This window comes from Onychomys torridus, chromosome 8 (genome assembly GCF_903995425.1).
Source record: "Onychomys torridus chromosome 8, mOncTor1.1, whole genome shotgun sequence".
Lineage (NCBI taxonomy): Eukaryota > Metazoa > Chordata > Mammalia > Rodentia > Cricetidae > Onychomys > Onychomys torridus.
The window spans coordinates 8405037-8427860 of record NC_050450.1 but is presented as its reverse complement, the minus strand read 5'-3'; the positions used below and the strand labels follow the sequence as shown (position 1 = coordinate 8427860).

The 22824-nt window shown below is 45.7% G+C and overlaps 1 protein-coding gene across 1 annotated transcript in view; it reads right to left on the bottom strand.

Moving 5' to 3' along the window:
* The window catches only part of Cpped1 (calcineurin like phosphoesterase domain containing 1), a 114140-nt gene that overhangs the window by 11791 nt on the left and 79525 nt on the right, over positions 1–22824 (bottom strand). The window contains exon 3 of the mRNA XM_036196197.1: positions 20583–21005. Coding sequence (XP_036052090.1) covers positions 20583–21005 — 423 coding nt within the window. The remainder of the gene's footprint in view (positions 1–20582; positions 21006–22824) is intronic.

The following is a 22824-nucleotide window of genomic DNA, read 5'->3' as shown; positions in this document are numbered from 1 at the left end:
CTTGAGAGGCTGGAAGTCTGGTTCTATGGTGGGTGCCCTGTGTACCCAAATGTTTAGACTGGTCACATCAGTTAACTACTGCGACATGAAGTCCTGGCTTCTCTGGGACTCACAGCTCCTCTTCTGGCTTCCTCTTCCCCACTTCTTCTCCTCCTTCATCATTCTCTCTTCCCTTCACTCTCTGGCTCTCAACTGTTGCAATGACCTTCACCAAAGGCTACCTCGTCCTGTATAACCTACAGGGGTTCCTTCTCTTTCTTTCAAGGATTTCTCACCATATTTTTTTTTGTGTGTGTGTGTCTAAGAATTAGCTATGGAAACTATACTTATCTTGCCTCATCTAAATATTAACCAAGTTACATTTTAATGGCAACCAGCAAAGGACGGCACATACTTCTTGGTAGCAGAGAAGCAGCTAAGAAAAAAGTGAGATCAGTGTGTGTACAGCTTATGTAGGACATAGCAGACTCTTCTGTAAAAGTGTCAGAAGTACTGTCACAGTAACTCCTGGGGTGGCTGCTGTTTGTAGCATGGCACTTCCCATGCCAGGCCTGGGCACACACATTTTATGGTGCAGAACAGTTTGCTCTACCCTTTACAGCTTGCAAGTTTTCAGCTCCAGGGTAAACAGTGGTGCTGGGAAATACTTATTCTCCAGAGCCCAGAGGTGCCCAGGAGCTGCCGTGAATCAGCTGCCCAGATGTGATTAGCACCCAGTACCACTCCTTGGCTGAGGCTTCATGTTAATTACAGTCCTTCAGCCTTGCTGCCCACCCCTGAATCCTGTTCTCCACAGCTGATGCTCAACTTTTAAGTTGATTTCCTTCTGGATGAGCTGGGCACTCCAGACCTGTGGAGAATACACAGAGATCTCGTTTTCATTCACATCAGTGTTTGGTTGCTGGAGAAGCAGTGCCAGGAAGGCATGCTCTACGCTTACTTCTGTAATCCAAGTTGAGAAACATGGCACATGCTTCAACATCTCCAGGCCTTGCTTTCCTCAAGGACCACCCAGGGTCATTGAGGAAATCAAGTGAGAAGCGAATGACATGTGGATGGGGGTGAGAGGGGTATGTCACATGGCAGGAAGCTTCGAGTTACATATTTAATCCTTGCTTGATAATTATATTTTTCATCCTCTTCCAACTATCTGATCAGGAGATCTTTTTTTATTCATTTGCACAAATTGCATCTTTCTTGATATTCATAACATTCTCTGTATTTTTAAAAGAAGAGAGCAGGCTTGGGAAAGAGATGGCATGTGGGGCAGGCATGAAGGCTTCAATCCAGAATGGACAATTTTCTACATTTCTATTAAGCTTCCCATGCCCCATCTTAAACGCAGCTGTCAGGACAAGAGGCTCATTAAAAAGATTGTTTTGACTGATGGAATGTTCATGTATCAAATTGGAAATCCATCCAAAAATACTAGAGGGAAGTAGACAGAGGTGGCTGTGAGCCACGAAAGGAATAGTCTTCAGAATGTGAAAGGTACATGTGCCAGGAGCAAGTGCTTCTACCTGGAGCCATCAAATATGAACAGCTTGGCTAAGTCCATTTCTGTATTAAAACCTGTGGAAAGACAAACTCCTACCAGGAGTGCCTTAAAGAACACACTACTGGCCTATGCACCGAAATGCCCATCACACAGTGGCTTGAAACAGGGATGAGGGGATTGCCCTAATGTCCCCTTCCTGGTTCATTCCTCTTCATTCTCAGTGTGCTCTCTGTGGACTCCTGTCTGCCATCCTCTATGACTCCAGATGTGTTAGGACTCCAGCTGTTAGTGGCTAACCAAGCTTGTGTCTATGTTTAGCTGTCCATGCCCCAAGAGAGGTGGGTGGGTCATCCAGGTTAGGTAGGTGAGATTGCTTTAAGGTTTCACTAAGGTCCAAGCTCATTTTATCTTTTTGTTTTGTTACTCTGGGATTGTAGCTTATGTCTTCAACAACATAAAAGAACTACAGGTTCTGGGCATTGCATCTAAATTCTAATTGAGAAGATGAAATGACCAACACACAAGTCTTCATGGAAGCTTTACTTACTAAATTCTAGAACTAGATCATGAGGCCACATGTAGGTTTACATAGAGTCCTTCAGCCTGAATGGCGGCCTCAACAAACCAGGCAGGAAATGGCGCTCTATGAATAAGAACAAGACTGAATAGGGCCACCTCCCCCAAATGCAAATACCCAACCATATCAATTCTAGGAAAGCATTCAGGGTATCCCACTTCAGGATCCTTATCTGGCTCCTGTCCTGTGACAATACAGAGTGTCTCCTTGTGCTGCAGTCATCAGGTACCTCAGTGCCGGCCCTCATCCAGTAGGGCTATCCTGTAGCTCTGGCCTCTGCCTACCCTGTGCTCTGTCTCTGATGCCTCTTTCCTTTCCAAATGCTTGACAAACTTAAAAAAATATTTTTATACATTTTGGAGATCAGCCCTCTGTCAGATGTGAGGTTGGTGAAGATCTTTTCCCATTCTGTAGGCTGCCATTTTGTCTTATTGACAGTATTCTTTGCTTTACAGAAGCTTTTCAGTTTCAGAAGGTCCCATTTATTAGTTGTTGATCTCAGTGTCTGTGCTACTGGTGTTATATTCAGGAAGTGATCTCCTGTGTCAATGCATTTAAAGCTACTTCCCACTTTATCTTCTATCAGGTTCAGTGTAACTGGATTTATGTTGAGGTCTTTGATCTACTTAGACTTGAGTTTTGTGCAGGGTGGCAGATATGGATTTATTTTCAGTCTTCTACATATAAACATCCAGTTATGCCAGCACCATTTGTTGAAGATGCTTTTTTTCCCCACTGTACAATTTTGGCTTCTCAAGAAACTAGACATCAAAATACCAAATAATCCAATTAAAAAATGGGCTACTGATCTAAACAGGGAATTCTCAATAGAAGAATCTCAAATGGCTGAAAGCCATTTAAGGAACTGCTCAACATCCTTAGTCATCAGAGAAATGCAAATCAAAATGACTCTGAGATACCATCTTATACCTGTCAGAATGACTAAGATCAAAAACACAGATGACAGCTTATGTTGGAGATGATGTAGAGTTTAAGGGGAACACTCCTCCACTGTTGATGGGAGTGCAAACTTGTACAGCCACTGTGGAAATCAATATGGTGGTTTTTCAGAAAATTGGGAATCAGTCTACCTCAAGACCCAGCTATACCACTCTTGGGCATATACCCAAAGGATGCTCAATCATACCACAAGGGCACTTGCTCAACTATGTTCACAGCAGCATTATTTGTAATAGCCAGAATCTGGAAACAATCTAGAGGCCCTTCAACTGAAGAATGAATAAAGAAAATGTGGTACATATACACAATAGAGTACTACTCAGCAGTAAAAAACAATAACATCATGAAATTTGCAGGTAAAAGGATAGAACTAGAAAAAAGTCATCCTGAGTAAGGTAACCCAGACTCAGAAAGATAAACATGGCATGTACTCATTCATAAGTGGATAGGAGATGTAAAGCAAAGGATAATAAGGCTATAATGAACAGCCTCAGAGAAGCTAGGTAACAAGGAGGACACTAATAGCGACACATGAGTTGCCCTGGGAAGGGGAAATAAATGAGACCTCCTGGGTAAACTGGGGGTGAGGGTTGGAGGGGAGGGGATAGAGGATGGGAACATGAGGGAATAAGATGGTTGAGTTTGGGGAGGGATGGAGCAGAAGAACAACAACAAAAGAGATATCTTGATAGAGGGGCCATTATGGGGTTAGGAAGAAACCTTGTGCTAGGGTAATTCCCAAGAATCAACAAGGTTGACCCTAGCTAAGACTCCTAGCAATGGTGGAGAGGGTGCCTGAACTGGCCTTCTCCTTAGTCAGATTGGTGACTACCCTAATTGTTATCATAGAACCTTCATTCAGTAATTGATGGGAGCAGATGCAGAGATCCACAGCTAATCACTGGGCTGAGCTCTGGCAATCCAGCTGAAGAGACGGAGGAGGGAGGAGGGATAATATGAGCAGGGCGGGGGGGGGGGGGGGAGGGGTTAAGATCAAGATGGAGGAACCCACAGAGACAGCTGACCCAGGTTGAGGGAGCTCACAGACTCTAGATGGACAGCTAGGGAGCCTGCATGGGACTGATCTAGGCCCTCTGCATGTGGGTGACAGTTGTGTAGCTTGGTCTGTTTGTGTGGCCCCTAGCAGTGGGACCAGGATTTGTCCCTGGTGCATAAGCTGGCTTTCTGGAACCTCCTCCCTATGGTGGGATGTCTCGCTCAGCCTTGATGCAAGGGGGAGGAGCTTAGTCCTCAATTTGTTATGTCATGCTTTGTTGACTCCCATGGGAGGCCTGCTCCTTTCTGAGGAGTGGATGAGGGGGCAGGAAGGAGATGGGGGAGGGAACAGGAGAAGAGGAGGGAGGGGAAACTGTGGTTGGTATGTAAAATAAATAAAAAAAAATTAATTAAAATTTTTTATGTGTATGGATGTTTTGCCTGCATGTATACCTGTGCATCATGTGGGTGTCCAGTGCCCACAGAGGATGGATAAGGGCTTTGGATCCCTTGGGACTGGAGTTACAAATGGTTGTGGGCCACCAGTTGTGTGTTGGGAATCTTCTTCAAGGGCAGCAAGTGCTGTTAACCATGGAGCTGTCTCTCAAGCTCCACGCCTGATAAATTATTAATGACCCTCAAGACCATGTTCATTCTTGTGGGTTTTCCTTCCTTGCCCTGAAGACACAGCTAGCTGCCTCTAGATATCCATGGCCTCCCTTTCCTCTTTTTCCCCTCTTCTCAGAAAGTCCTGCCCAAGAGGGTTGGACTGAACCAAGGTGGAGGCTACAATGGCAACCCTCCTCCTCTGGCCTCTGAAGGGCACGGCACTCAAGGCTGGACGAGGAGGTATGGGAGAGTGCTAAGGTTCTATGAGAATCTCATTCTTTTAAAGTTCCCTTCCTGCCTCTGGTGGATGTCTTCCTGGGATAGCCACAACAGCTCAGCTGCATCAGAAGGGTCCAGCTCTGGAGAAGAGCTGTGCTGGGAGAGTGGACAGAGGTCTGCTTAGATCCTGGGCACTACCAGCCACCGGCAGCCTCTGCATATGGCAAGATGAATCTTCTTCTTCTTCTAAAACTCAAAGGAACTCAGGACCCTGTATTTGTTAGAACAGCAACTCTCATTCTGGGGCTACAAGTTTTAAACATCATTTAGGGTTGTCTTTGGAGGTGCTTGGAAATGAGCAGATTCTGCCTGTTATCTATGAATTCCAGAAGTTTCCTGGTTGGGTTGGAATTTTATGATTCAGGGTCAGCAATGACTGTGAGGTTACTGGAACTGCCTTCCCAGGTGCCTTAAGTTCATCAGAACCCAAACGTTAGTCCAAGGCAGCTCCATGCTGGTTCCTTATTGGAGTAAGGAAGACATAGACTCAGCGGCTATCATTTCCAGCCACATCCAGGAAATGAGAAATAGACAATACACATTGGAGGCAGAGTATGAGCCATCAAACCCCCATAGAAAACAAAGATCTCTTTGATTTTGATGGTGGTCTTTCCCCATGGTAGAGGACCTGAGGTGTGGGAAAGGTGGCCTGGGTAATTTCTAGAAGAGAACTGATGAGTGGATATGTACTACCCTCAGATAAAGTACCCGTGGTTACCTAGTTATCACTCACTGTTTCTCTTATGGCCTATGAGTGAAGAATATGCTTCTTGTGTTTTTACCTAGTTATGTGTAGGCTTCTGTAAGAACCCATGTGATGGGTCCAATTTTGCTTCTAATGAGACAGAGCCAAAATCTGCACTGTCTGGCTCTTTACAGACATGGTTTGCCAACTTCTGATCTATATTTCTTTATAGGACATTTTTTAAAATGTTGATGCTCTGAATAAAACCAGAACTTTGTGAGGAAGGACAAAAGATAAAATACATCCTGGTAGACTGAACAAGGCCATCTTCCTTCAAAGTATTTTTTTTTTTTTTAATTTATAAGAGAGATGAACACAAAAAGTAAAATAATGCATCATTCATACAGCTACCACTCACAGGTAACACGCCACAAGCTCCCTCACTGTGCAAAAGAAATATTATAATTATAGCAAAGTATCTTTCACCTCGGAAGCTCCTTGCTTAACCTCCAGGCCTGGCTAGAATTTAGGCTGGTGGGGCCGGTCAGTGACCTCCACAGACTGGTGAGGATTTTCAGGGAAAAGGAACCTGTATACATTGCTTGTGGGATTGTTTAGCCACTAAAAAAAATGGCATGGAGGTCTCTAAAAACACTGAAAATAGAAGTACTATATGATCTTGGCTATACTATTCCTGAACTACATATGAAGGAATCCAACTCAGCACTCAATAGTAATACCAGCACACCTGTTATCATGTCACTATTCACAATGGCTAGGCTGTGATGCTCATGTATCCATCAAAGGATAACTGGATAATGAAAAGATGGTACACATACACAGTGGATATCTATTTGGCTTCAAAGAACAAATCATTTGCTTGTAGCAAAATAGACGGAAGTAGCGACCACCATGTTAAGTGAATAAGCCAGACACACACAAAAAAGACAAGTATCATGTTTTGTCTCATGTTATGGAATAGTTTTTTTGACTAGGGAGGTCAATGTTAGTAGGCTCTGGTAGAATGAACACACACATTCATGTGTATACAGACACACACCTTCCAGAGATGCCAATGATTGGATTACTGACAAACTCATAAAGAGATTCTTAGGAAAACTAATTAAATCTAAAAACAACCTTCAACTGTGCTATTGTCAAAAGTCAGAGATCAAGTGTAAGATGTTATCACTGAATCTTTTCAGACAATTCAGGCCAGGATAACCAAACCAATGCCTGCCTACTCCTCTACTCATCCTGAGATGGTGGTGGTACACCTGCAAGGACAGCTGTCCTCTGCTCGTCCTGAGATGGTACACCTGCAGGGACAGCTGTCCTCTGCTTGTCCTGAGATGATACACCTGCAGGGACAGCTGTCCTCTGCTCATCCTGAGATGGTACGCCTGCAGGGACAGCTGGCCTCTGCTCGTCCTGAGATGGTACACCTGCAGGGACAGCTGTCCTCTGCTTGTCCTGAGATGATACACCTGCAGGGACAGCTGTCCTCTGCTCATCCTGAGATGGTACGCCTGCAGGGACAGCTGGCCTCTGCTCGTCCTGAGATGGTACACCTGCAGGGACAGCTGTCCTCTGCTTGTCCTGAGATGGTATGCCTGCAGGGACAGCTGTCCTCTGGTTGTCCTGAGATGATACACCTGCAGGGACAGCTGTCCTCTGCTTGTCCTGAGATGGTACGCCTGCAGGGACAGCTGGCCTCTGCTCGTCCTGAGATGGTACACCTGCAGGGACAGCTGTCCTCTGGTCGTCCTGAGATGATACACCTGCAGGGACAGCTGGCATCTTACCAAAGGCAATCTGTGATGGTCAGTGTTCTCAACCTGACACATTCCCAAATCTGTGGGGGATTCACTCGATTGTATTGGTTGAGGTGGTAAGACCTGCTCACTGGGTAACACCAGTCCCTGATTGAGATGCTAGACTGTATAAACAGAGAAAGGGAGCCAAGTAGCAATCACTCATCATGCCTTTTCCTGACCATGGACTGGTGCTGTGGATGTCCTTCTGTATGCTGTGAATATGTGTTCTTTGATTGGTTGATAAATAAAATGCTGATTGGGAGCAGATGAGGAGAATTCTGGGAAGAAAAAGGGCTGAATCAGGAGTCACCAGCCAGACACAGAAGAAGCAAGATGACAAGGCAGAACTGATAAAAGGTACCAAGCCACATGGCTAAACATAGATAAGAATTATGGGTTAATTTAAGTGTAAGAGTTAGGCATTATTAAGCCTGAGCTAATGGCTGAGCAGTTATAATTAATATAAACGTCTGAGTGATTATTTTATAAGGGTCCTGGAGGGACAGGAGAAACCTTCCATCTACAGACTGGATATGGCCAGTTGTGTCAAGCTCCCACTGCCTTGACTCCCACACCATGATGAACCTTGACCCCAGAGCCAGAATAAGCTCTTTCTCCCTTCAGTTGCTTTGGCCAGTGTTCTGTCACAGCAGATATAAAGAAACCGACACACATATGCTTGTCTCTCAAGATGTATCAAGCCTACATTTTAAATTCTTTTAATTTTATTCCTTTTTTTCTGGAGCCATAATTTCCATTTCAAGTGACCTTTTCTTGGGGTCTATAATTCTCTGCTAATGTGCCCACCAGGATTTATATCCCCAAGGAGTTGTGGGGCAAAGGATCCTGGATCCCTCCATTTCAACAAAGACCAGAACAACACAGCTTGCTCATATCCTCAAGGTGACAGGAGAAAGAGGGAGGCTCAGCCTGGGGTTGGGGGAGAAGCTGCTGCTTGATGAGCCCGCAGGGGAGTTACAAGTACTCACAATTCACACCCTTCGTGATGCTCTGGAGCCTCCTTTAGCACAGAGTCCTTGGAATATTCATATGCTAAGCTTCCTGGCTGGATAGACCAGCTCTTTCCCAGCAAAGGCCTGGGTAGAAGGTTCTGGAGGCTGTCCTACATAGCTGTGCCTCCTCCCCTGCTGGCCAGGGACATTAAAGGTGCTCATTAATGCCCTCAGGATATTTGAACAGATCCAGGTAGGACCCTAGTCAGGCCTTGCTGTTTCCTGCCTGCCCTTAAGGGTGTCCTTGAATGTATAAAGTCATAATGGCACTTGCCATGTAGCATTTACTAAATGGTAACTAGTAATAGTCTAGTACTTTTTTTGAAAACATACACATTAAAATTGATCCTCAAGGAGGCTGGTTGACCTGTGAATTTAATTCTCCTCTGGAGACAGAATGAGGCCATTGCAGGGATGGGGGATCCCCCAGCACACCAACACTTGCAGAGAGACAAGGCTTGTGGGGGACCAGTCCCCACACTTATTTACCCCAGGGACTCTTGAGGAATGAGGGATAAGAGACTTAGTTAGAAATAAAGAGGGGAGAGAAACAGAGAGAAATGCAGGATAGGCTCTAATGGGCTTGGATCCTTATCCATCAGCCCAGAGCTTTATTCCAAAGGTCTATTTATAACAATGTCAAGGGGTGGAGCAAAAGACCCCCCCCCCCCCCCCCGCCCCTGCTAGTTACAGTCAAGTGTAGACCCTTACAAACCCCTGATACTCAGGCCTGTGGTCCAATCAACCTGTTATGCAGTTCTGCTGGGTACAGGCAATAGGAAACCTAGTTGGTTCCAACAAAGACTCCAACCAATATTAATATCAGTATGCTAAAGGTACCAAAAAGAAAACAACGTGTCCTCCAAGTCTCAATTTATCTAAGTTAAATCATTTCAGTTGTTTCTCAGTAATAACGAGGAGAGTGAGGGAAATGAAAAAGACAACAGCCATAATTTGCATTAATGAGAACCAGTCAGAAGCAGTCCCTGGGTCAGGAGACTAGAGGCCAGCACCCCACCACACAGCTTTGCAGCCCCAATGAGAACACAGCCTCTAGGACCCGAGTTTGCACGCAATGCCACCTCAGGAGTGGCTTGTGTAGGTGTTGCAAGAGTGACAGTAACATGCACACCCTTAGCCATGGCTCTAAAGAAACTTGTTCATCTCCTGTATTTTTGAGGAGAAAAGTTCCTCCTTTAGGGTTCTTGGCACTGAGGAGACATGGCATTGGAAAGTCTCCCAAGTAAACAGGAAGCTCAGATTGAGGCCTCACACTAACAGGATAGAGCAGTGCTAAGGTTAAGCCAGACTTGCTCTGATATGACTCCTTCTACCTGCAGTGCTGCATCAGGGGCTGTTGCCAGATGGAGCACTCCTGTGCCTATGGAATTATAAGTGGACACAAGGCTTGGACAGCCCCTTTCCTAATTATTGATGTCTTGGTTGGTTCTCTTATCTGTAGAAATGAATGAGGCATCTGTAGTGATGAGCTCTCGTGGAGGAAGTCTGAGTTACTTTTCAATTGCTATGATAAGATACCATGACCGAGGCAGGTCACAAAAGAAACTGTTTACTTTGGGGTTCATGGTTCCAGACAGTTAGAGGCCACGGCAATCGTGGCAGGGGAAACGGCAGCAGGCAGGCAGTCCTAGTGCTGGAACAATAGCCAAGTACTTGATTAACAAGCAGGAGGCAGAGAGAGCTAACTGGAAAACGGGTAGGCTCTTGAAATTCAAGGCCCGCCACTTTGACACACCTCCTCTAACAAAGAAACAGTTGTCAATCTTTCCTAGACAGTTCCACCAGCTGGGGACCAAACAGTCAAATCTATGAGCTTATGGAGGCCATTTTTCTCATTCAAACCAGCACAAAGACCAGGACTGCGTCTGACCCAAGGGGATATTGCACAACTATACTGCTATCTTACTTCCAAGGTCATCATCAACATATAAACACTTTAACATTTTTTTATACACTTATTTACTTATCATGTGTCCAGACATCATGGCATATGTGTGGAGGTCAAAGGACAACTTGGAGGATTCAATTTGATCCTTCCATCACATGGGTTCCCAGGATCGAACACATCATCAGGCTTGGTGATGAATGCCACTACCCACTGAGCAATCTCATTGACCCTGCAAATACTTAAGTAAAACCAAAGAAAACCAGCAGCATTCAAGCAGTTCTAGTTGATTCTGCAGAGCGAGGTCCCAGACCTGGATTGTGCTACTGGGAAGTGGAGATGAACACAGCAAGCAAAGGAGAATTTGAACTGGAGAGGAAGTTAGGGTGTTCTGTTCCACAGGGACTATGGTCCCCACAAAGCAGTCATGCCATGGTTTCATACTCATTGTGAGGTATCAGGAGAGTGAGAACGTAAGGGTGGGGCCCTGATCCAATGCGTCTTTGGATTTACAAGAGAGACCTGGGACATCCCATACTGCCTTAGGAATACAGGAAATCCTCACCAGCAAAGACGTGGCCTTCTGATTTTGAACTTCCGAGCTTTCAGAACTATGAGCCAAATGAACCTTCATTCCTTATAAATGGCAATCTGTGGTGTCAGTTAAAGCAACAGACAGTGGACTAAGACATGAGTGTTACCCAGATGCTACAAGGAGTCTCACTGGTCATTCAGAAGGATGCTAACTGCTATTTTAAAAACATGGCCTGAAAGAGCAGACAGAACATTCTTCTTCCACTAACCCCAGATGCCGCTTATTTCTGAGCTTAGAAGACCTTCTTTGAAATGCTACAATGCAATTTTTACCAACACTTTTTTTAAAAATATGTACAATAAAGTTTAATAGTTTCATTTTATGAAAAGTCAAGCAGCAGAACATTTGACAGATATATGGTAAGATAACATAGAAGTAGCTTATTATAATAAATATATGTATATATTGTTTTTCACAAGAAGGAAATATCATACATGATCTCACATCATCTACCTAGCATTCATTTATGTTTCTTGATTTATCTGTCTGCTGATATATATTATATACACACAGTTTTGTGTTGTTTGTTAATTTTCACAGTATTAGGCATCAAGCCCCAAATCATTTTACCTGCTAGGAAAGTGTTTTGGGCTGGAGAGATGGCTCAGAGGTTAAGAGTACTGACTGCTCTTCCAGAAGTCCTGAGTTCAATTCCTAGCAACCACATAGTGGCTCACAACCACCTGTAATGAGATCTGGTGCCCTCTTCTGGCCCGCAAGGTCACCATCACTTTTAACTTGCACTTTAAGAATGATCTGAAGGCTGGGAAGATGGTTTAGTCACTCAAGTACTTGGTGCATGAGAATGAGAACCTGAGTCCAACCATCAGAACACACATTAAAAAAAATCCAGATGTGGTGGCATGCCTTAGTAATCCCAGAACTGGCAGGTGGAGACAGGCAGATTCCTGGGGCTTGCTGGCCAGCTGGTAGATGGTGCCTAAGGAACAATACTCAGAGTTGATCTCTGGCCTCTACACACACACACACACACACACACACACACACACACACACACACACGTTCTGGAACTCTGGAGAAGGAAGCTCTACTTTGTTCATTCCTCTGGCCTGAGTGCTGTTGAGGGACCAGCACTGTTTGCTGAATCAATACAGGCTGACTTAACTTCAGGAATCAGTACAACACATTCACACGCCAGATTCTCGATTTATAAATATTTACCATCAGGACTTGAATTTAACTTTAATTAGCCCAACTGTTACAGATACCTCCAAAGTGAGAAATGAAATCTACCACTCCCCACCAGATGTAGCTTCAGCAGTTGGTCTTTTATCTTTTATGGTGAAGGAGATGCAAGCATCAGATGACTATAAAGTATGATGTTTTACAGTGAATGGATCAAAACATAAAACTAACCAAATCCAGAAAAATGAATGGATGCGAAAAGACAAATTATAGAGAGGGACATTTGTCAAGTTGATCTTGAAGCTTGGGGTTCTATGGATGCTTTAAAAGGGACACTTGTCTGGTCTTTTACAAATTAGGCTGAAGAGAAAAGCCACTCAGACAAGCTTCTTAAACATGCACTTCAGACAGAGGGCTCTATGGCGTGACTACCACTGTCCTGTGGGCACATTTCTTCATTTGGAGATTCTGACTATGGAGCTATGCACCCAAAGGTTGCTTTTCAGAACAATGGTGAAGTGTGTGCTTTAACAGATAGTCACATTTAATTGTTAAATTCCAAAGGAATTTTGCATCTAGTTTTGTGGCTCTCCCCCGTGTAAACTAGTGACCCTTTTTCATAAAATTAAAAATACCATGCATTCCTTATTTATTCTAAAGAATCTCAGACTCAAAAGAGTCTAATTTCCCACACACCTAAGGAGCCACAAGGTTTTTGTCTAGCTTTTGCATGATGCACAGGGTTAACAACTCCACCCCGAGCAGACTGCCAGTCCTTGGAGTAAATCTGGCCACCTGGCTCTGCCTGGAAAGTTTCAGGTGATCCCTTAAAGAAGGAAGCCAGTGTGCTTGGGTTGGGAAATACCCATCTGGTTAAAGGGGGAGTGGAGGATCTCAACCCAGTTCAGGGTGGTACATGGCAAACAGTTTTTTATTGAGCACTGACCATGCGCAGGTGCACAGTGCTTCTAGGACATGCCTCATCTTATCTGATGGTACCAACCCTGAGGTCAGGAGGAAAACCTCTGTTTCACAAAGACAATGTAAGGCAGAAAGAGATGCCACTTGGCTAAGGGGCCACCAAAGGTTGAGGCTGAAGGTCTGCCCCAATCCATGGCCTAATACTTACCTGCCCTGTTACACAGCTTCTCCTGTCCCATCTGCCTCCACACTAGCCACCCAGACCACTTTTGTAACTTTTCCCTCACTGGCAGCCTAACTATACTGTTTCTTACTTAGTACTTGTGTTTAAGCTATTAAATTGCTTATGTTTTCTAGTACATGTTAAAATAAACATTAACCATCAGACATTCAAGTGTCACCCTGGGCCTTCTCATCCCATCTCTACTCTAAACTGCATCACAGGCCCCAGGCATAATATTGGGCTCACCCAGGCATACAATCTACTGGGAACCAGAGGAGGCTCTCTTGGGCAGAACCTACAGTGAGCCAGCCACATTACCACAGCGGGTTTCAGGAAGCACAGTGCAATTAGACACACACACAGCCTACCCAAGGACATGGGCAGCAAAAGTGCCTGCTGCAAGGGAACCTGTTTACAGACAGGAGCAGGCCCACCACCTCTTGTTTTAAAATAGTTGGAACATGGCTATAAACAGCTGTATACATGTTATGTCTTGTCAATTCCATATTACAAACACATTGCTTTATAGCTCTACAGCCTAAAATATTTACAGCTTAATGTTTTTCAAGAAAATGTCTATGTCTATGGACATCTACTCTAGGGGTTCTTAAAGTTTTCTATTTATTACACAGTTTCACTCAAGACATTTTAATACAACCCTGAAATATAAAATAGGTATGCAAATAAAAATCACTGACAACAAATCATAGTTATTTTATCATGATCCTTTGATATATGTATAATATTATAATTTATTAAAGATGAAAGCAAATCTACATACTAATGAAGTGGGTGTGCTTGCTTTTCTTTACATGAAGAATTAATTCTTGGGGGCTGGAGAGATGGCTCAGTAGTTAGGAGAACTGGTTGCTCTTCCCAGAGGACCTGGGTTCAATTCCTAGCACCTACATAATGGTTCACAACCATCTATAATTCCAGTCCCATAGGGCCTGACACCATTCTGGCCTCTTTTGGACACCAGGCATGCACATAATACACAGATACACATGCAGGCAAAACACCTATACACACAAAATAAATAAGTAAAAATTTAAAAAGAGAATTAAGTCTTGGCTGAATATTTGATACTACAGGACACTTTGCAGATTGGATATTTTGATTTCATAACTAAATGCTGAGAATGTCAAGTCACAGAAATACGTAGTATGAAATGGCAGAAGCACACTTTTATGGCCATTTTAGAAATTGTTGTAAATTCTGTCCTAATTGCAACTCAAAACTATTAACATATTTTAAAGGAAACTCAAACAACAGCTTTTAAAAGAAAATGTTTTTGTATAACACCATCCAAAGATACACTACTTTGGTTCTTCCATGCTAAGGAATGATTGTAGGGAACAATCATCTTTGTTTCCTGCAATGAAGCTATTATGTTTCTATAAGAACAGAACACTGTGTGTGTACATTTAAAACCACCCTGCACTTCATAACATATAATAATCTCGAATTTGAGCGAAGACATCTCAGGTAGAAGCCTGCGGATGTTGTGTGGTGTGGTGGTATGTGTAGCGCTAAGTGCATACATCCAGTGTTCAGCTACTCTATTCTGTTTTTGATTTTTTGAGACAGTTTCTCTGCATAGCTCTGCCTGTCCTGGAACTCACTCTGTAGATTAAGGGTATGCGCCACACCACTCGGCTAAGCGTCCAGAACCAAGGCTGCAATGATGCTGTGTACTCCAACCCATGCAATGCAACATCAATGCTGTGAGAAACACTGCGAGTTGTGATGGGCTTGATTTTGAGTTCAATTTTGATCACTGCATTCAGAAATGTTTTCCTGTTTGCCCAGTCTGCATTCAGTGAGTCAAGCCAGGCTCTGTCCCTGGTATCCAATATGCTGTTATTTATTAAGGGGCAACAACTGTGTGCAGGCTCAGGTTGGACTTCCACCAGTGGACACAGCCGGCACCTTCCCTCCTGGTAGCACCAGGATCTGAACAGCTTCAGGACAATGGTGAGACATGGGAGGCCAGGCATTCTCTTCTTCCTATAGTGTGGCCCTGGAACTCTGACCTCTATGTTCTTTAAAACTTGAAATCCTAAAACCACAACCAAAGGCTAGGAGTTCACCTTTCCTTTCTGTTTCTTTGTTAAAAAGCACACAAATACTAGAGATGAAACTAGTCTGTGAAATTGCCCATTAACTTTTGCAGGAAAGATCAACTTGCTGGAATTTGTCGTAATTGCCAAATGTGCCCCAGGCTCTTTATTATACAGTCCTTTAAGCTCTGTGCTGAGAATGAGGAGAAAGAAAAGCTATCGAGACATTAAGGGGAAACACAGGCTGCTAAGGAGCAAGACTTCTGTTTTTGTTTGCTTGTTTGAAGATTGAATTTTTAAACTGCATCTGCATTAACTGGGGCACACATTAACCTTCTGTGGAGAGAAGCCTGAGGAATGAGACGATGTCCAGCTTCCATCCAGATTTCATTATCTAAGATCTGCCTTTGCAACTCCAATGAGGTAGCAGGTGAATTAGGGGAAAACCAATTTCTACATCCCTTGGATGTGATGAAATTGATTATCCCCAGGTAGAGCAAAGGAAGACTGGAAATAACTGGAAACAGTGAGGCTTCGCATTTGTGCATCTGTCCGGCCCTGATATCTGTTTACTTCTACCATTTATTGACAATGTTTTTGTACCACACAAATAAGCCCCTCCCCCTTATTGACTTCAGAAACAGAAATAGGAAACATCCGTTTCTAGGGAAACCTGAGGTTGGGAGCTCTGGTCTTCGGATCACAGCACACATTCCTACATAAATGGTGGTCTGTTGTAGGGTGACAGCCCTTCCTCCTCATTTACCTCATCCCATTTACAAAAATTAATGCAATAATGGGAGATGATTGTTGATGCTTATTATTAAATCATTTATTCTTCCCACACAATGACTCAGAATTATTCATTAAACTTGCTGGAAGGAAGCAGGGTTTTATCTCCACAGTGGCTTGGGGAAGGATGTGTTCTTTAAAAGGATATTTTATAACAACACAATTATCGTAATTAAAAGCTACCCCGATCATCTGATGAGCTTCTGACATATTTTTGAGCACTGGCATTTTAGCACAAGGAGAAAAATGAGACTAAAATAGTATTAGGAAATAATACAGCTGTGGGGGACGAAAGTTAGAGACAACACTAAATACTACCTGCCACCACCACCCCAGCTTTACCAAGTTCTTCAAGTTTGATTTTACCAAATATCCCTCAACTTTTGGCTTTCCAATATGAGTTCCAGGTCCACTGCTGTGGCTTCAACCACTGTCTGCACTCCTGAGTGGCCAGTGGCACCCCCCCATCTACTATCCAGGCCTCCAAATCCAGCCCCCTTCTACTATCCAGGCCTCCCAACCCAGCCCCCATCTACTATCCAGGCCTCCCAACCCAGGCCCCATCTACTATCCAAGCCTCCCAACCCAGCCCCCATCTACTATCCAAGCCTCCAAATCCAGCCCCCTTCTACTATCCAGGCCTCCAAATCCAGCCCCCTTCTACTATCCAGGCCTCCTAACCCAGCCCCCATCTACTATCCAGGCCTCCCAACCCAGGCCCCATCTACTGTCCAGGCCTCCCAACCCAGCCCCCATCTACTATCCAGGCCTCCCAACCCAGGCCCCATCTACTATCCAGGCTTCCCAACCCAGCCCCCATCTACTATCCAGGCCTCCCAACCCAGCCCCCTTCTACTATCCAGGCCTCCCAACCCAGCCCCCATCTACTATCCAAGCCTCCAAACCCAGCCCCCTTCTACTATCCAGGCCTCCCAACCCAGCCCCCATCTACTATCCAGGCCTCCCAACCCAGGCCCCATCTACTGTCCAGGCCTCCCAACCCAGGCCCCATCTACTATCCAGGCTTCCCAACCCAGCCCCCATCTACTATCCAGGCCTCCCAACCCAGGCCCCATCTACTATCCAGGCTTCCCAACCCAGCCCCCATCTACTATCCAGGCCTCCCAACCCAGCCCCCTTCTACTATCCAGGCCTCCCAACCCAGCCCCCATCTACTATCCAAGCCTCCAAACCCAGCCCCCTTCTACTATCCAGGCCTCCCAACCCAGCCCCCATCTACTATCCAGGCCTCCCAACCCAGGCCCCATCTACTATCCAGGCCTCCCAACCCAGGCCCCATCTACTATCCAGGCTTCCCAACCCAGCCCCCATCTACTATCCAGGCCTCCCAACCCAGCCCCCATCTACTATCCAAGCCTCCCAACCCAGCCCCCATCTACTATTCAGGCCTCCCAACCCAGCCCCCATCTACTATCCAGGCCTCCCAACCCAGCCCCCATCTACTGTCCAGGCCTCCCAACCCAGCCCCCATCTACTATCCAAGCCTCCCAACCCAGCCCCCATCTACTATCCAAGCCTCCCAACCCAGCCCCCATCTACTATTCAGGCCTCCCAACCCAGCCCCCATCTACTATCCAGGCCTCCTAACCCAGCCCTCATCTACTATCCAAGCCTCCCAACCCAGCCCCCATCTACTATCCAGGCCTCCAAATCCAGCCCCCATCTACTATCCAGGCCTCCCAACCCAGCCCCCATCTACTATCCAGGCCTCCCAACCCAGGCCCCATCTACTGTCCAGGCCTCCTAACCCAGCCCCCATCTACTATCCAAGCCTCCTAACCCAGCAGCCATGACAATTTTGTCCACACCCGAAACTACAACTTCAGATGTTGTCTGTGTCTGTTCTCTGGGTGACAGGGCCTGGCTTAGCACGCCATGGAATCCCACCTGTGAGTGCAGGAAGGGCGCCCATCTCTCTAGTTTTCCCTGGTGAAGCAGGCTTGCCTAGGGGAGGATCCTAAGACTAGTGGCCAAGAAGAGGTATCTCATCCCTGAAGGCGCCCTTGGAGACAAATCAGAGCTGGGGAAACAGACTGTTGAGTGACCCTAGAAGACAGGCAGGTGAATGAGACCAGAGAGACAAAGGTCATGGCACCCTGTCATGTGGAGGGCATATGATGTGGGGCAGACAGTCTGAGTTGGGAGTCTTTTCTACACGCGCTTGTCCCAGGGGATGTTCTGGACACCCACTGTGCTTGGTGCATGGGCCACTGAGGGTTGGATAAGAGTTAGAGACTTCACTTCCTGCACTCTGTCCATACCACTGATGCCTCACTGTGAGATGACACCCGAGCCAGACCTCCTGAAGGCAGAGACAGATGGATTCTGTGTCTACCTCCAATGAGCCTACAGTCCAGTGAGAGACTCAAGACATGTCAACATTGTGCAAAGCCACTTGAAAAGCTCTGAGGTCAAGGCAACACCCACAAAGATCTTGTGGGGAAAGGAGCTTCATACCGAAAAGCTGAACACTGAGTAGGTTTGCCATGTGACATGGAGGCAGCCAGAGCAAAAGGCAGTGAGGGGCAAGCTGAGGAGCTGGACCTTGTACAGGTAGGAGAGGGTACTGAGGGTCTGGCTATGTAGCTGCTTCACTATGAAGAAGGCAGGAAAAAAGGCCCCCAAATGAACACAGTCTTGTCAGGCAAGGAGGCCCCTGTTGGACCCAGGGCACTCAGGATGCCAGGGACTGAGACCCACCAAGAACAGAAAAGGAAGGTGAACTCTTGCCCTGCCTTGTGTTTACAAAGCAACCTTCAAATTGTAATTTGGCTCCCATTTAGTTCTGCCTATGGGAAGGGGCCACCTGGTCAGGGCTTGTCCTGCTCAAAGGCACCAATCAGCCTCGTGGCTGTAGATATCAACCTTGGCAAGATGGGGCCATGAGATTCACCTCAGAGGTGTACACATCCCTGGGTGGATGTGCTGACAAGAAACCTGGTTCCCAGAAACTCCTGAGCTGCTGTTTCTCACATGTAAGGCCCCCTGTGCTCTAGGTGTCCACATTTCCTTCAAGGGAGCTCTGCTAACACTGTGGGTCCTCTAAGCACCTGGGCATTCTCACAGATGGCATGTGCTCTGTCCTGGGATGGGCAGCCCAGACCCACATGCCACTTGAGAAGAACAGAGAGCAAGAAGGGGACTGCGTTTGCATCATGGACCGTTTGTTGTGGAAGGACTGGTTTTGGTGGCATTAAATGTTCCACTGGCTTGATTCTCTGTTGCAAAACAGTCTCCATGGTGGAATGGATGATATCCTGACACTAGGCTTCTTTGGCATCAAAAACACTTCCCACACTAACTCAAGCATGGCATAAAGTTTCAAAGGCCTTTAGTAGAAGTTTCCCAACCTCATCTCCATGGAACATTTGGAAATGTCTCTTTCTCATTATGCAAGTTTTTTTTTTTTTTTTTTTTTTAATGTCTCAAAAGTTCAGAAAGGCCTACTGGACTTTCACAAGTAGATGAAAACACACTGAACACTGGAGGGGATTAAAAGAGCAGCGGGCTCTTTTGTTTTCATTTTTTTGTCTTTCTCTTCTTCTTTTTTTTTGGTCTAATAAATTTTGGTTCTTGGGTGAGATACCTCCATCCTTGCTTCTTCCCATGACAACTAAATGAAAGAACTCACATATTACAAGTGTTTTATATGAATAACCTGTGGAACAGTCTAAGAGGGGGAATCAGGGACAGGACACATGCAGCTGTCACAGCTGGAGTCCTGACAAGCACTGATCACTTAGGTAAGCCACCTAGGACACTCCATTTCTTTAGAGGCCCCTGGAAGAGGACCTAAGGAATGTGTGTTGGGGGAGGTAGCATGAGATAGCACCAGGGAATTATGTCATTAGCACCTAAAACTTACCTTCAAAAACAGGGCACCTGCATTTTGTGATTGCACACTTGTGACTCAATGATAAGATGCAAGTCTATGTTAGAGAGATCCTATATATACATTTCCCTGTCCTAATTCAGGAAGGAACCATAATGCACTCCAGTATATGGAGTTCCCAGAACCCATTTACTGAAGCCTCACCCAAGGTTTTTCGCATGATACATGAGGACAATTGGTAGGATGCCTGCTTCTTAAGGCTTATCTGTCCTTAAGTCCGTTCATGCTTCCCACAGAGATGAAGGAAGCCGTCTCCAGCCCTTTACACCTCCCAAAGTACATGTCACCACAGTCTGGGCTCTTCTGCTAGGAACCCTGACCTCCAAGACTCCCATCCTCAAATGTAGGCATTTATTTCAGGTTGGTGCTCAGCAGGTCAGGGACCATCCTAAATATCTCCTAGGGTTACTACTCAACCATCCTATGATATCTGTAGATACCAAGGCAGGACGGATTTGGCAGCTTTTCCACAGCCATACTACCAGTGAGTGGTGAACTGGGAACAGGACCAGTCTCATCCAAAGCTCTGCCCCTTTTCACTTTGTCAGGTAGCAGAGAGAAGTGGACACACCCAGAGCCCAGACATTACCTGCTCTGCTGAGCTTGTCTGCCAGCTCCTTCCGCACGGCCTTGGTGAGGTTGAAGTATTCATCATCCTCATCAATGCTCTGCAGGAACAGTGGGATATGCTGGAACACAATGGCGTGTTGGCACTTCTTCTGCTCTGCGATGCCCAGCTGTTGGTCCAGCCAGTGGTCCTGGGCCTGCTTCAGTGCAGGGCACTTAGAGGCATCGTAGAAGAACTGGGAATTGAGCACCAGAAACAGGACGCCCCCTACCCAGAAGCTGAAGTAGTCATCTCCCCAGGTCTGGCGGAACTCCTCCACAGTCTCGGCTGTGGGGACGTTGCCCAAGTCATGGTTACCACTGACCAGCACCAGTGGAATGTCTTGGTCAACAGCCTTGAGTACTTGCTGCAAGTCCTTGGTCTGTTCTTTCCTCCAGGGAGTTCCTAGAAAATGACGAGATCACCTGAGAGGGCTGGCGGTCATTTACCTATTTACTCACATGAAATAAAGACAGAATAGAGAATAACTGCCACAGAACTGTGAAAGAGGCACCCTCTGAAAGCAAGAGGATGAAGCGGGTACCCGTCTACTCCTTATAATGGAACGCTTCCTGCTCATTTCTGCAACCTGAGAAGTCCAGTGTCTCTGTGGCCCCCTGTGAGATCAAGGGCAGAGGAGCAATTCATTGCTGCTTCAGGGTACATCTCCCCCCCCCCCCCCCCCCCCCCCCCCCGCTGTGTCTGTGTGGACCTGGTTATGAACAGGGCCTCACAGACTCCACCAGAATCTTTAGGGGAAGAAATCCTTGGATCTAGCGATCAATGTGCCAAGTGCCCCAGCACGGAAGAGGCGTTTTGTATTCCTTCAGCAGCTCAACAAGGCATACACAGGCCCAGCATCTTAGCACTCAGCACATCCTCCCTCCCACTCTGGCCTGCAGGACTCAGAATGGAAATGATTATTTGGATAGAGAGTTGGAAAATGTGTGGGCAACCAGCACCCTCCTTCTTCAGATTGCTGGCTTCGCACTTCCTGTAATAATGTATTAAAGCTTTAATAAATGGATTTTGAAATGACCAATTCAATTCCACATCTGTTCTTCAGAGCCTCTCTGTGTGAATTTATTCAACAAGTATTTACTAAGCATTGACTATGTGTGAAGCACCAATTTAGTGACAGGGATAAGCATAAGTCCTTCCCTCTAAATTGGGGCATTGAATCGTGGGTCAGGTAAATCACCAGTGTGCATTTCACCTGCCTGTGATGTCATGAGGAGTTAATGAGCAAAGGAAAGCAGGGTGAGGATGCAACTCTAGACAGCTGCCACAGAAAGCATAGACAGTGGTCCTTAATCCTCCTAATACTGTGACTTTTTAATACAGCTCCTCATGCTGCAGTGACCCCAACCATAAAGTTATTTTCATTGCTACCTCATAACTGTAATTTTGATACTGTTATGAATTGTAATGTAAATATTTGTGTTCTCCCCCAGTCTTAGATGACCCCTATGAAATGGTCACTAGACCCCCAAATAGGTCACAACCCACAGGCATAAGAAAAATGATGGGAAAGAGTAGGTCCACTTCCTAAATATGATGAGACCCACAACAGAGGGAAAGATGGCTTTGAGGGTCTCTGACAAATGATGGGTGAACACTGGAGTTGATGCTGTGCCCATTACACTGTGTTGGGCATTACACACAAGTCCAAGTATCTGCACAGCCCATAAAACTGCACACTTAGGAAGGGCCCCCATGAGCATCTGAGCTAAGAAAGGCTGAAATGCAGAGATGAAGGGATTCAGTCATAGTAGCAAGTGTGAAGTGGGAACAGGGAGAACTCAGGGAAGAGTAGAGGAAACAGAGGGGCAGAAATGACAGCTGCACAAAGGCCACTGCTTTCCAGGGCCCCTCCTCTCTGCTCTGGAGGTCCCAGGTGAGTGCCCCACTGATGCTGTGGCTCACACCACCTACATTTACTCTTTGCTCCTGGCCTGATAAGGATTATTAGATCCAAGGGGTTCACTTAAGTGACCACAGCGATGGTAGATCGCTCTGTTTCTCTTTGGGTCTCTGCTTTCAAACCATTCACTGTTAGCTGCACTGTTGGCATGTAAAGTCAGAATTCCATTCTCACTGAAATGCTTTCTTCATGTATGACCCTAATGAAATAAATAAAAGAAAAAAGTGCAACACTCCTGATAAGATGCCATCTTAGCCACTGTTCTGTTGCTGTGAAGAGACGTCATGACCATAACAACTC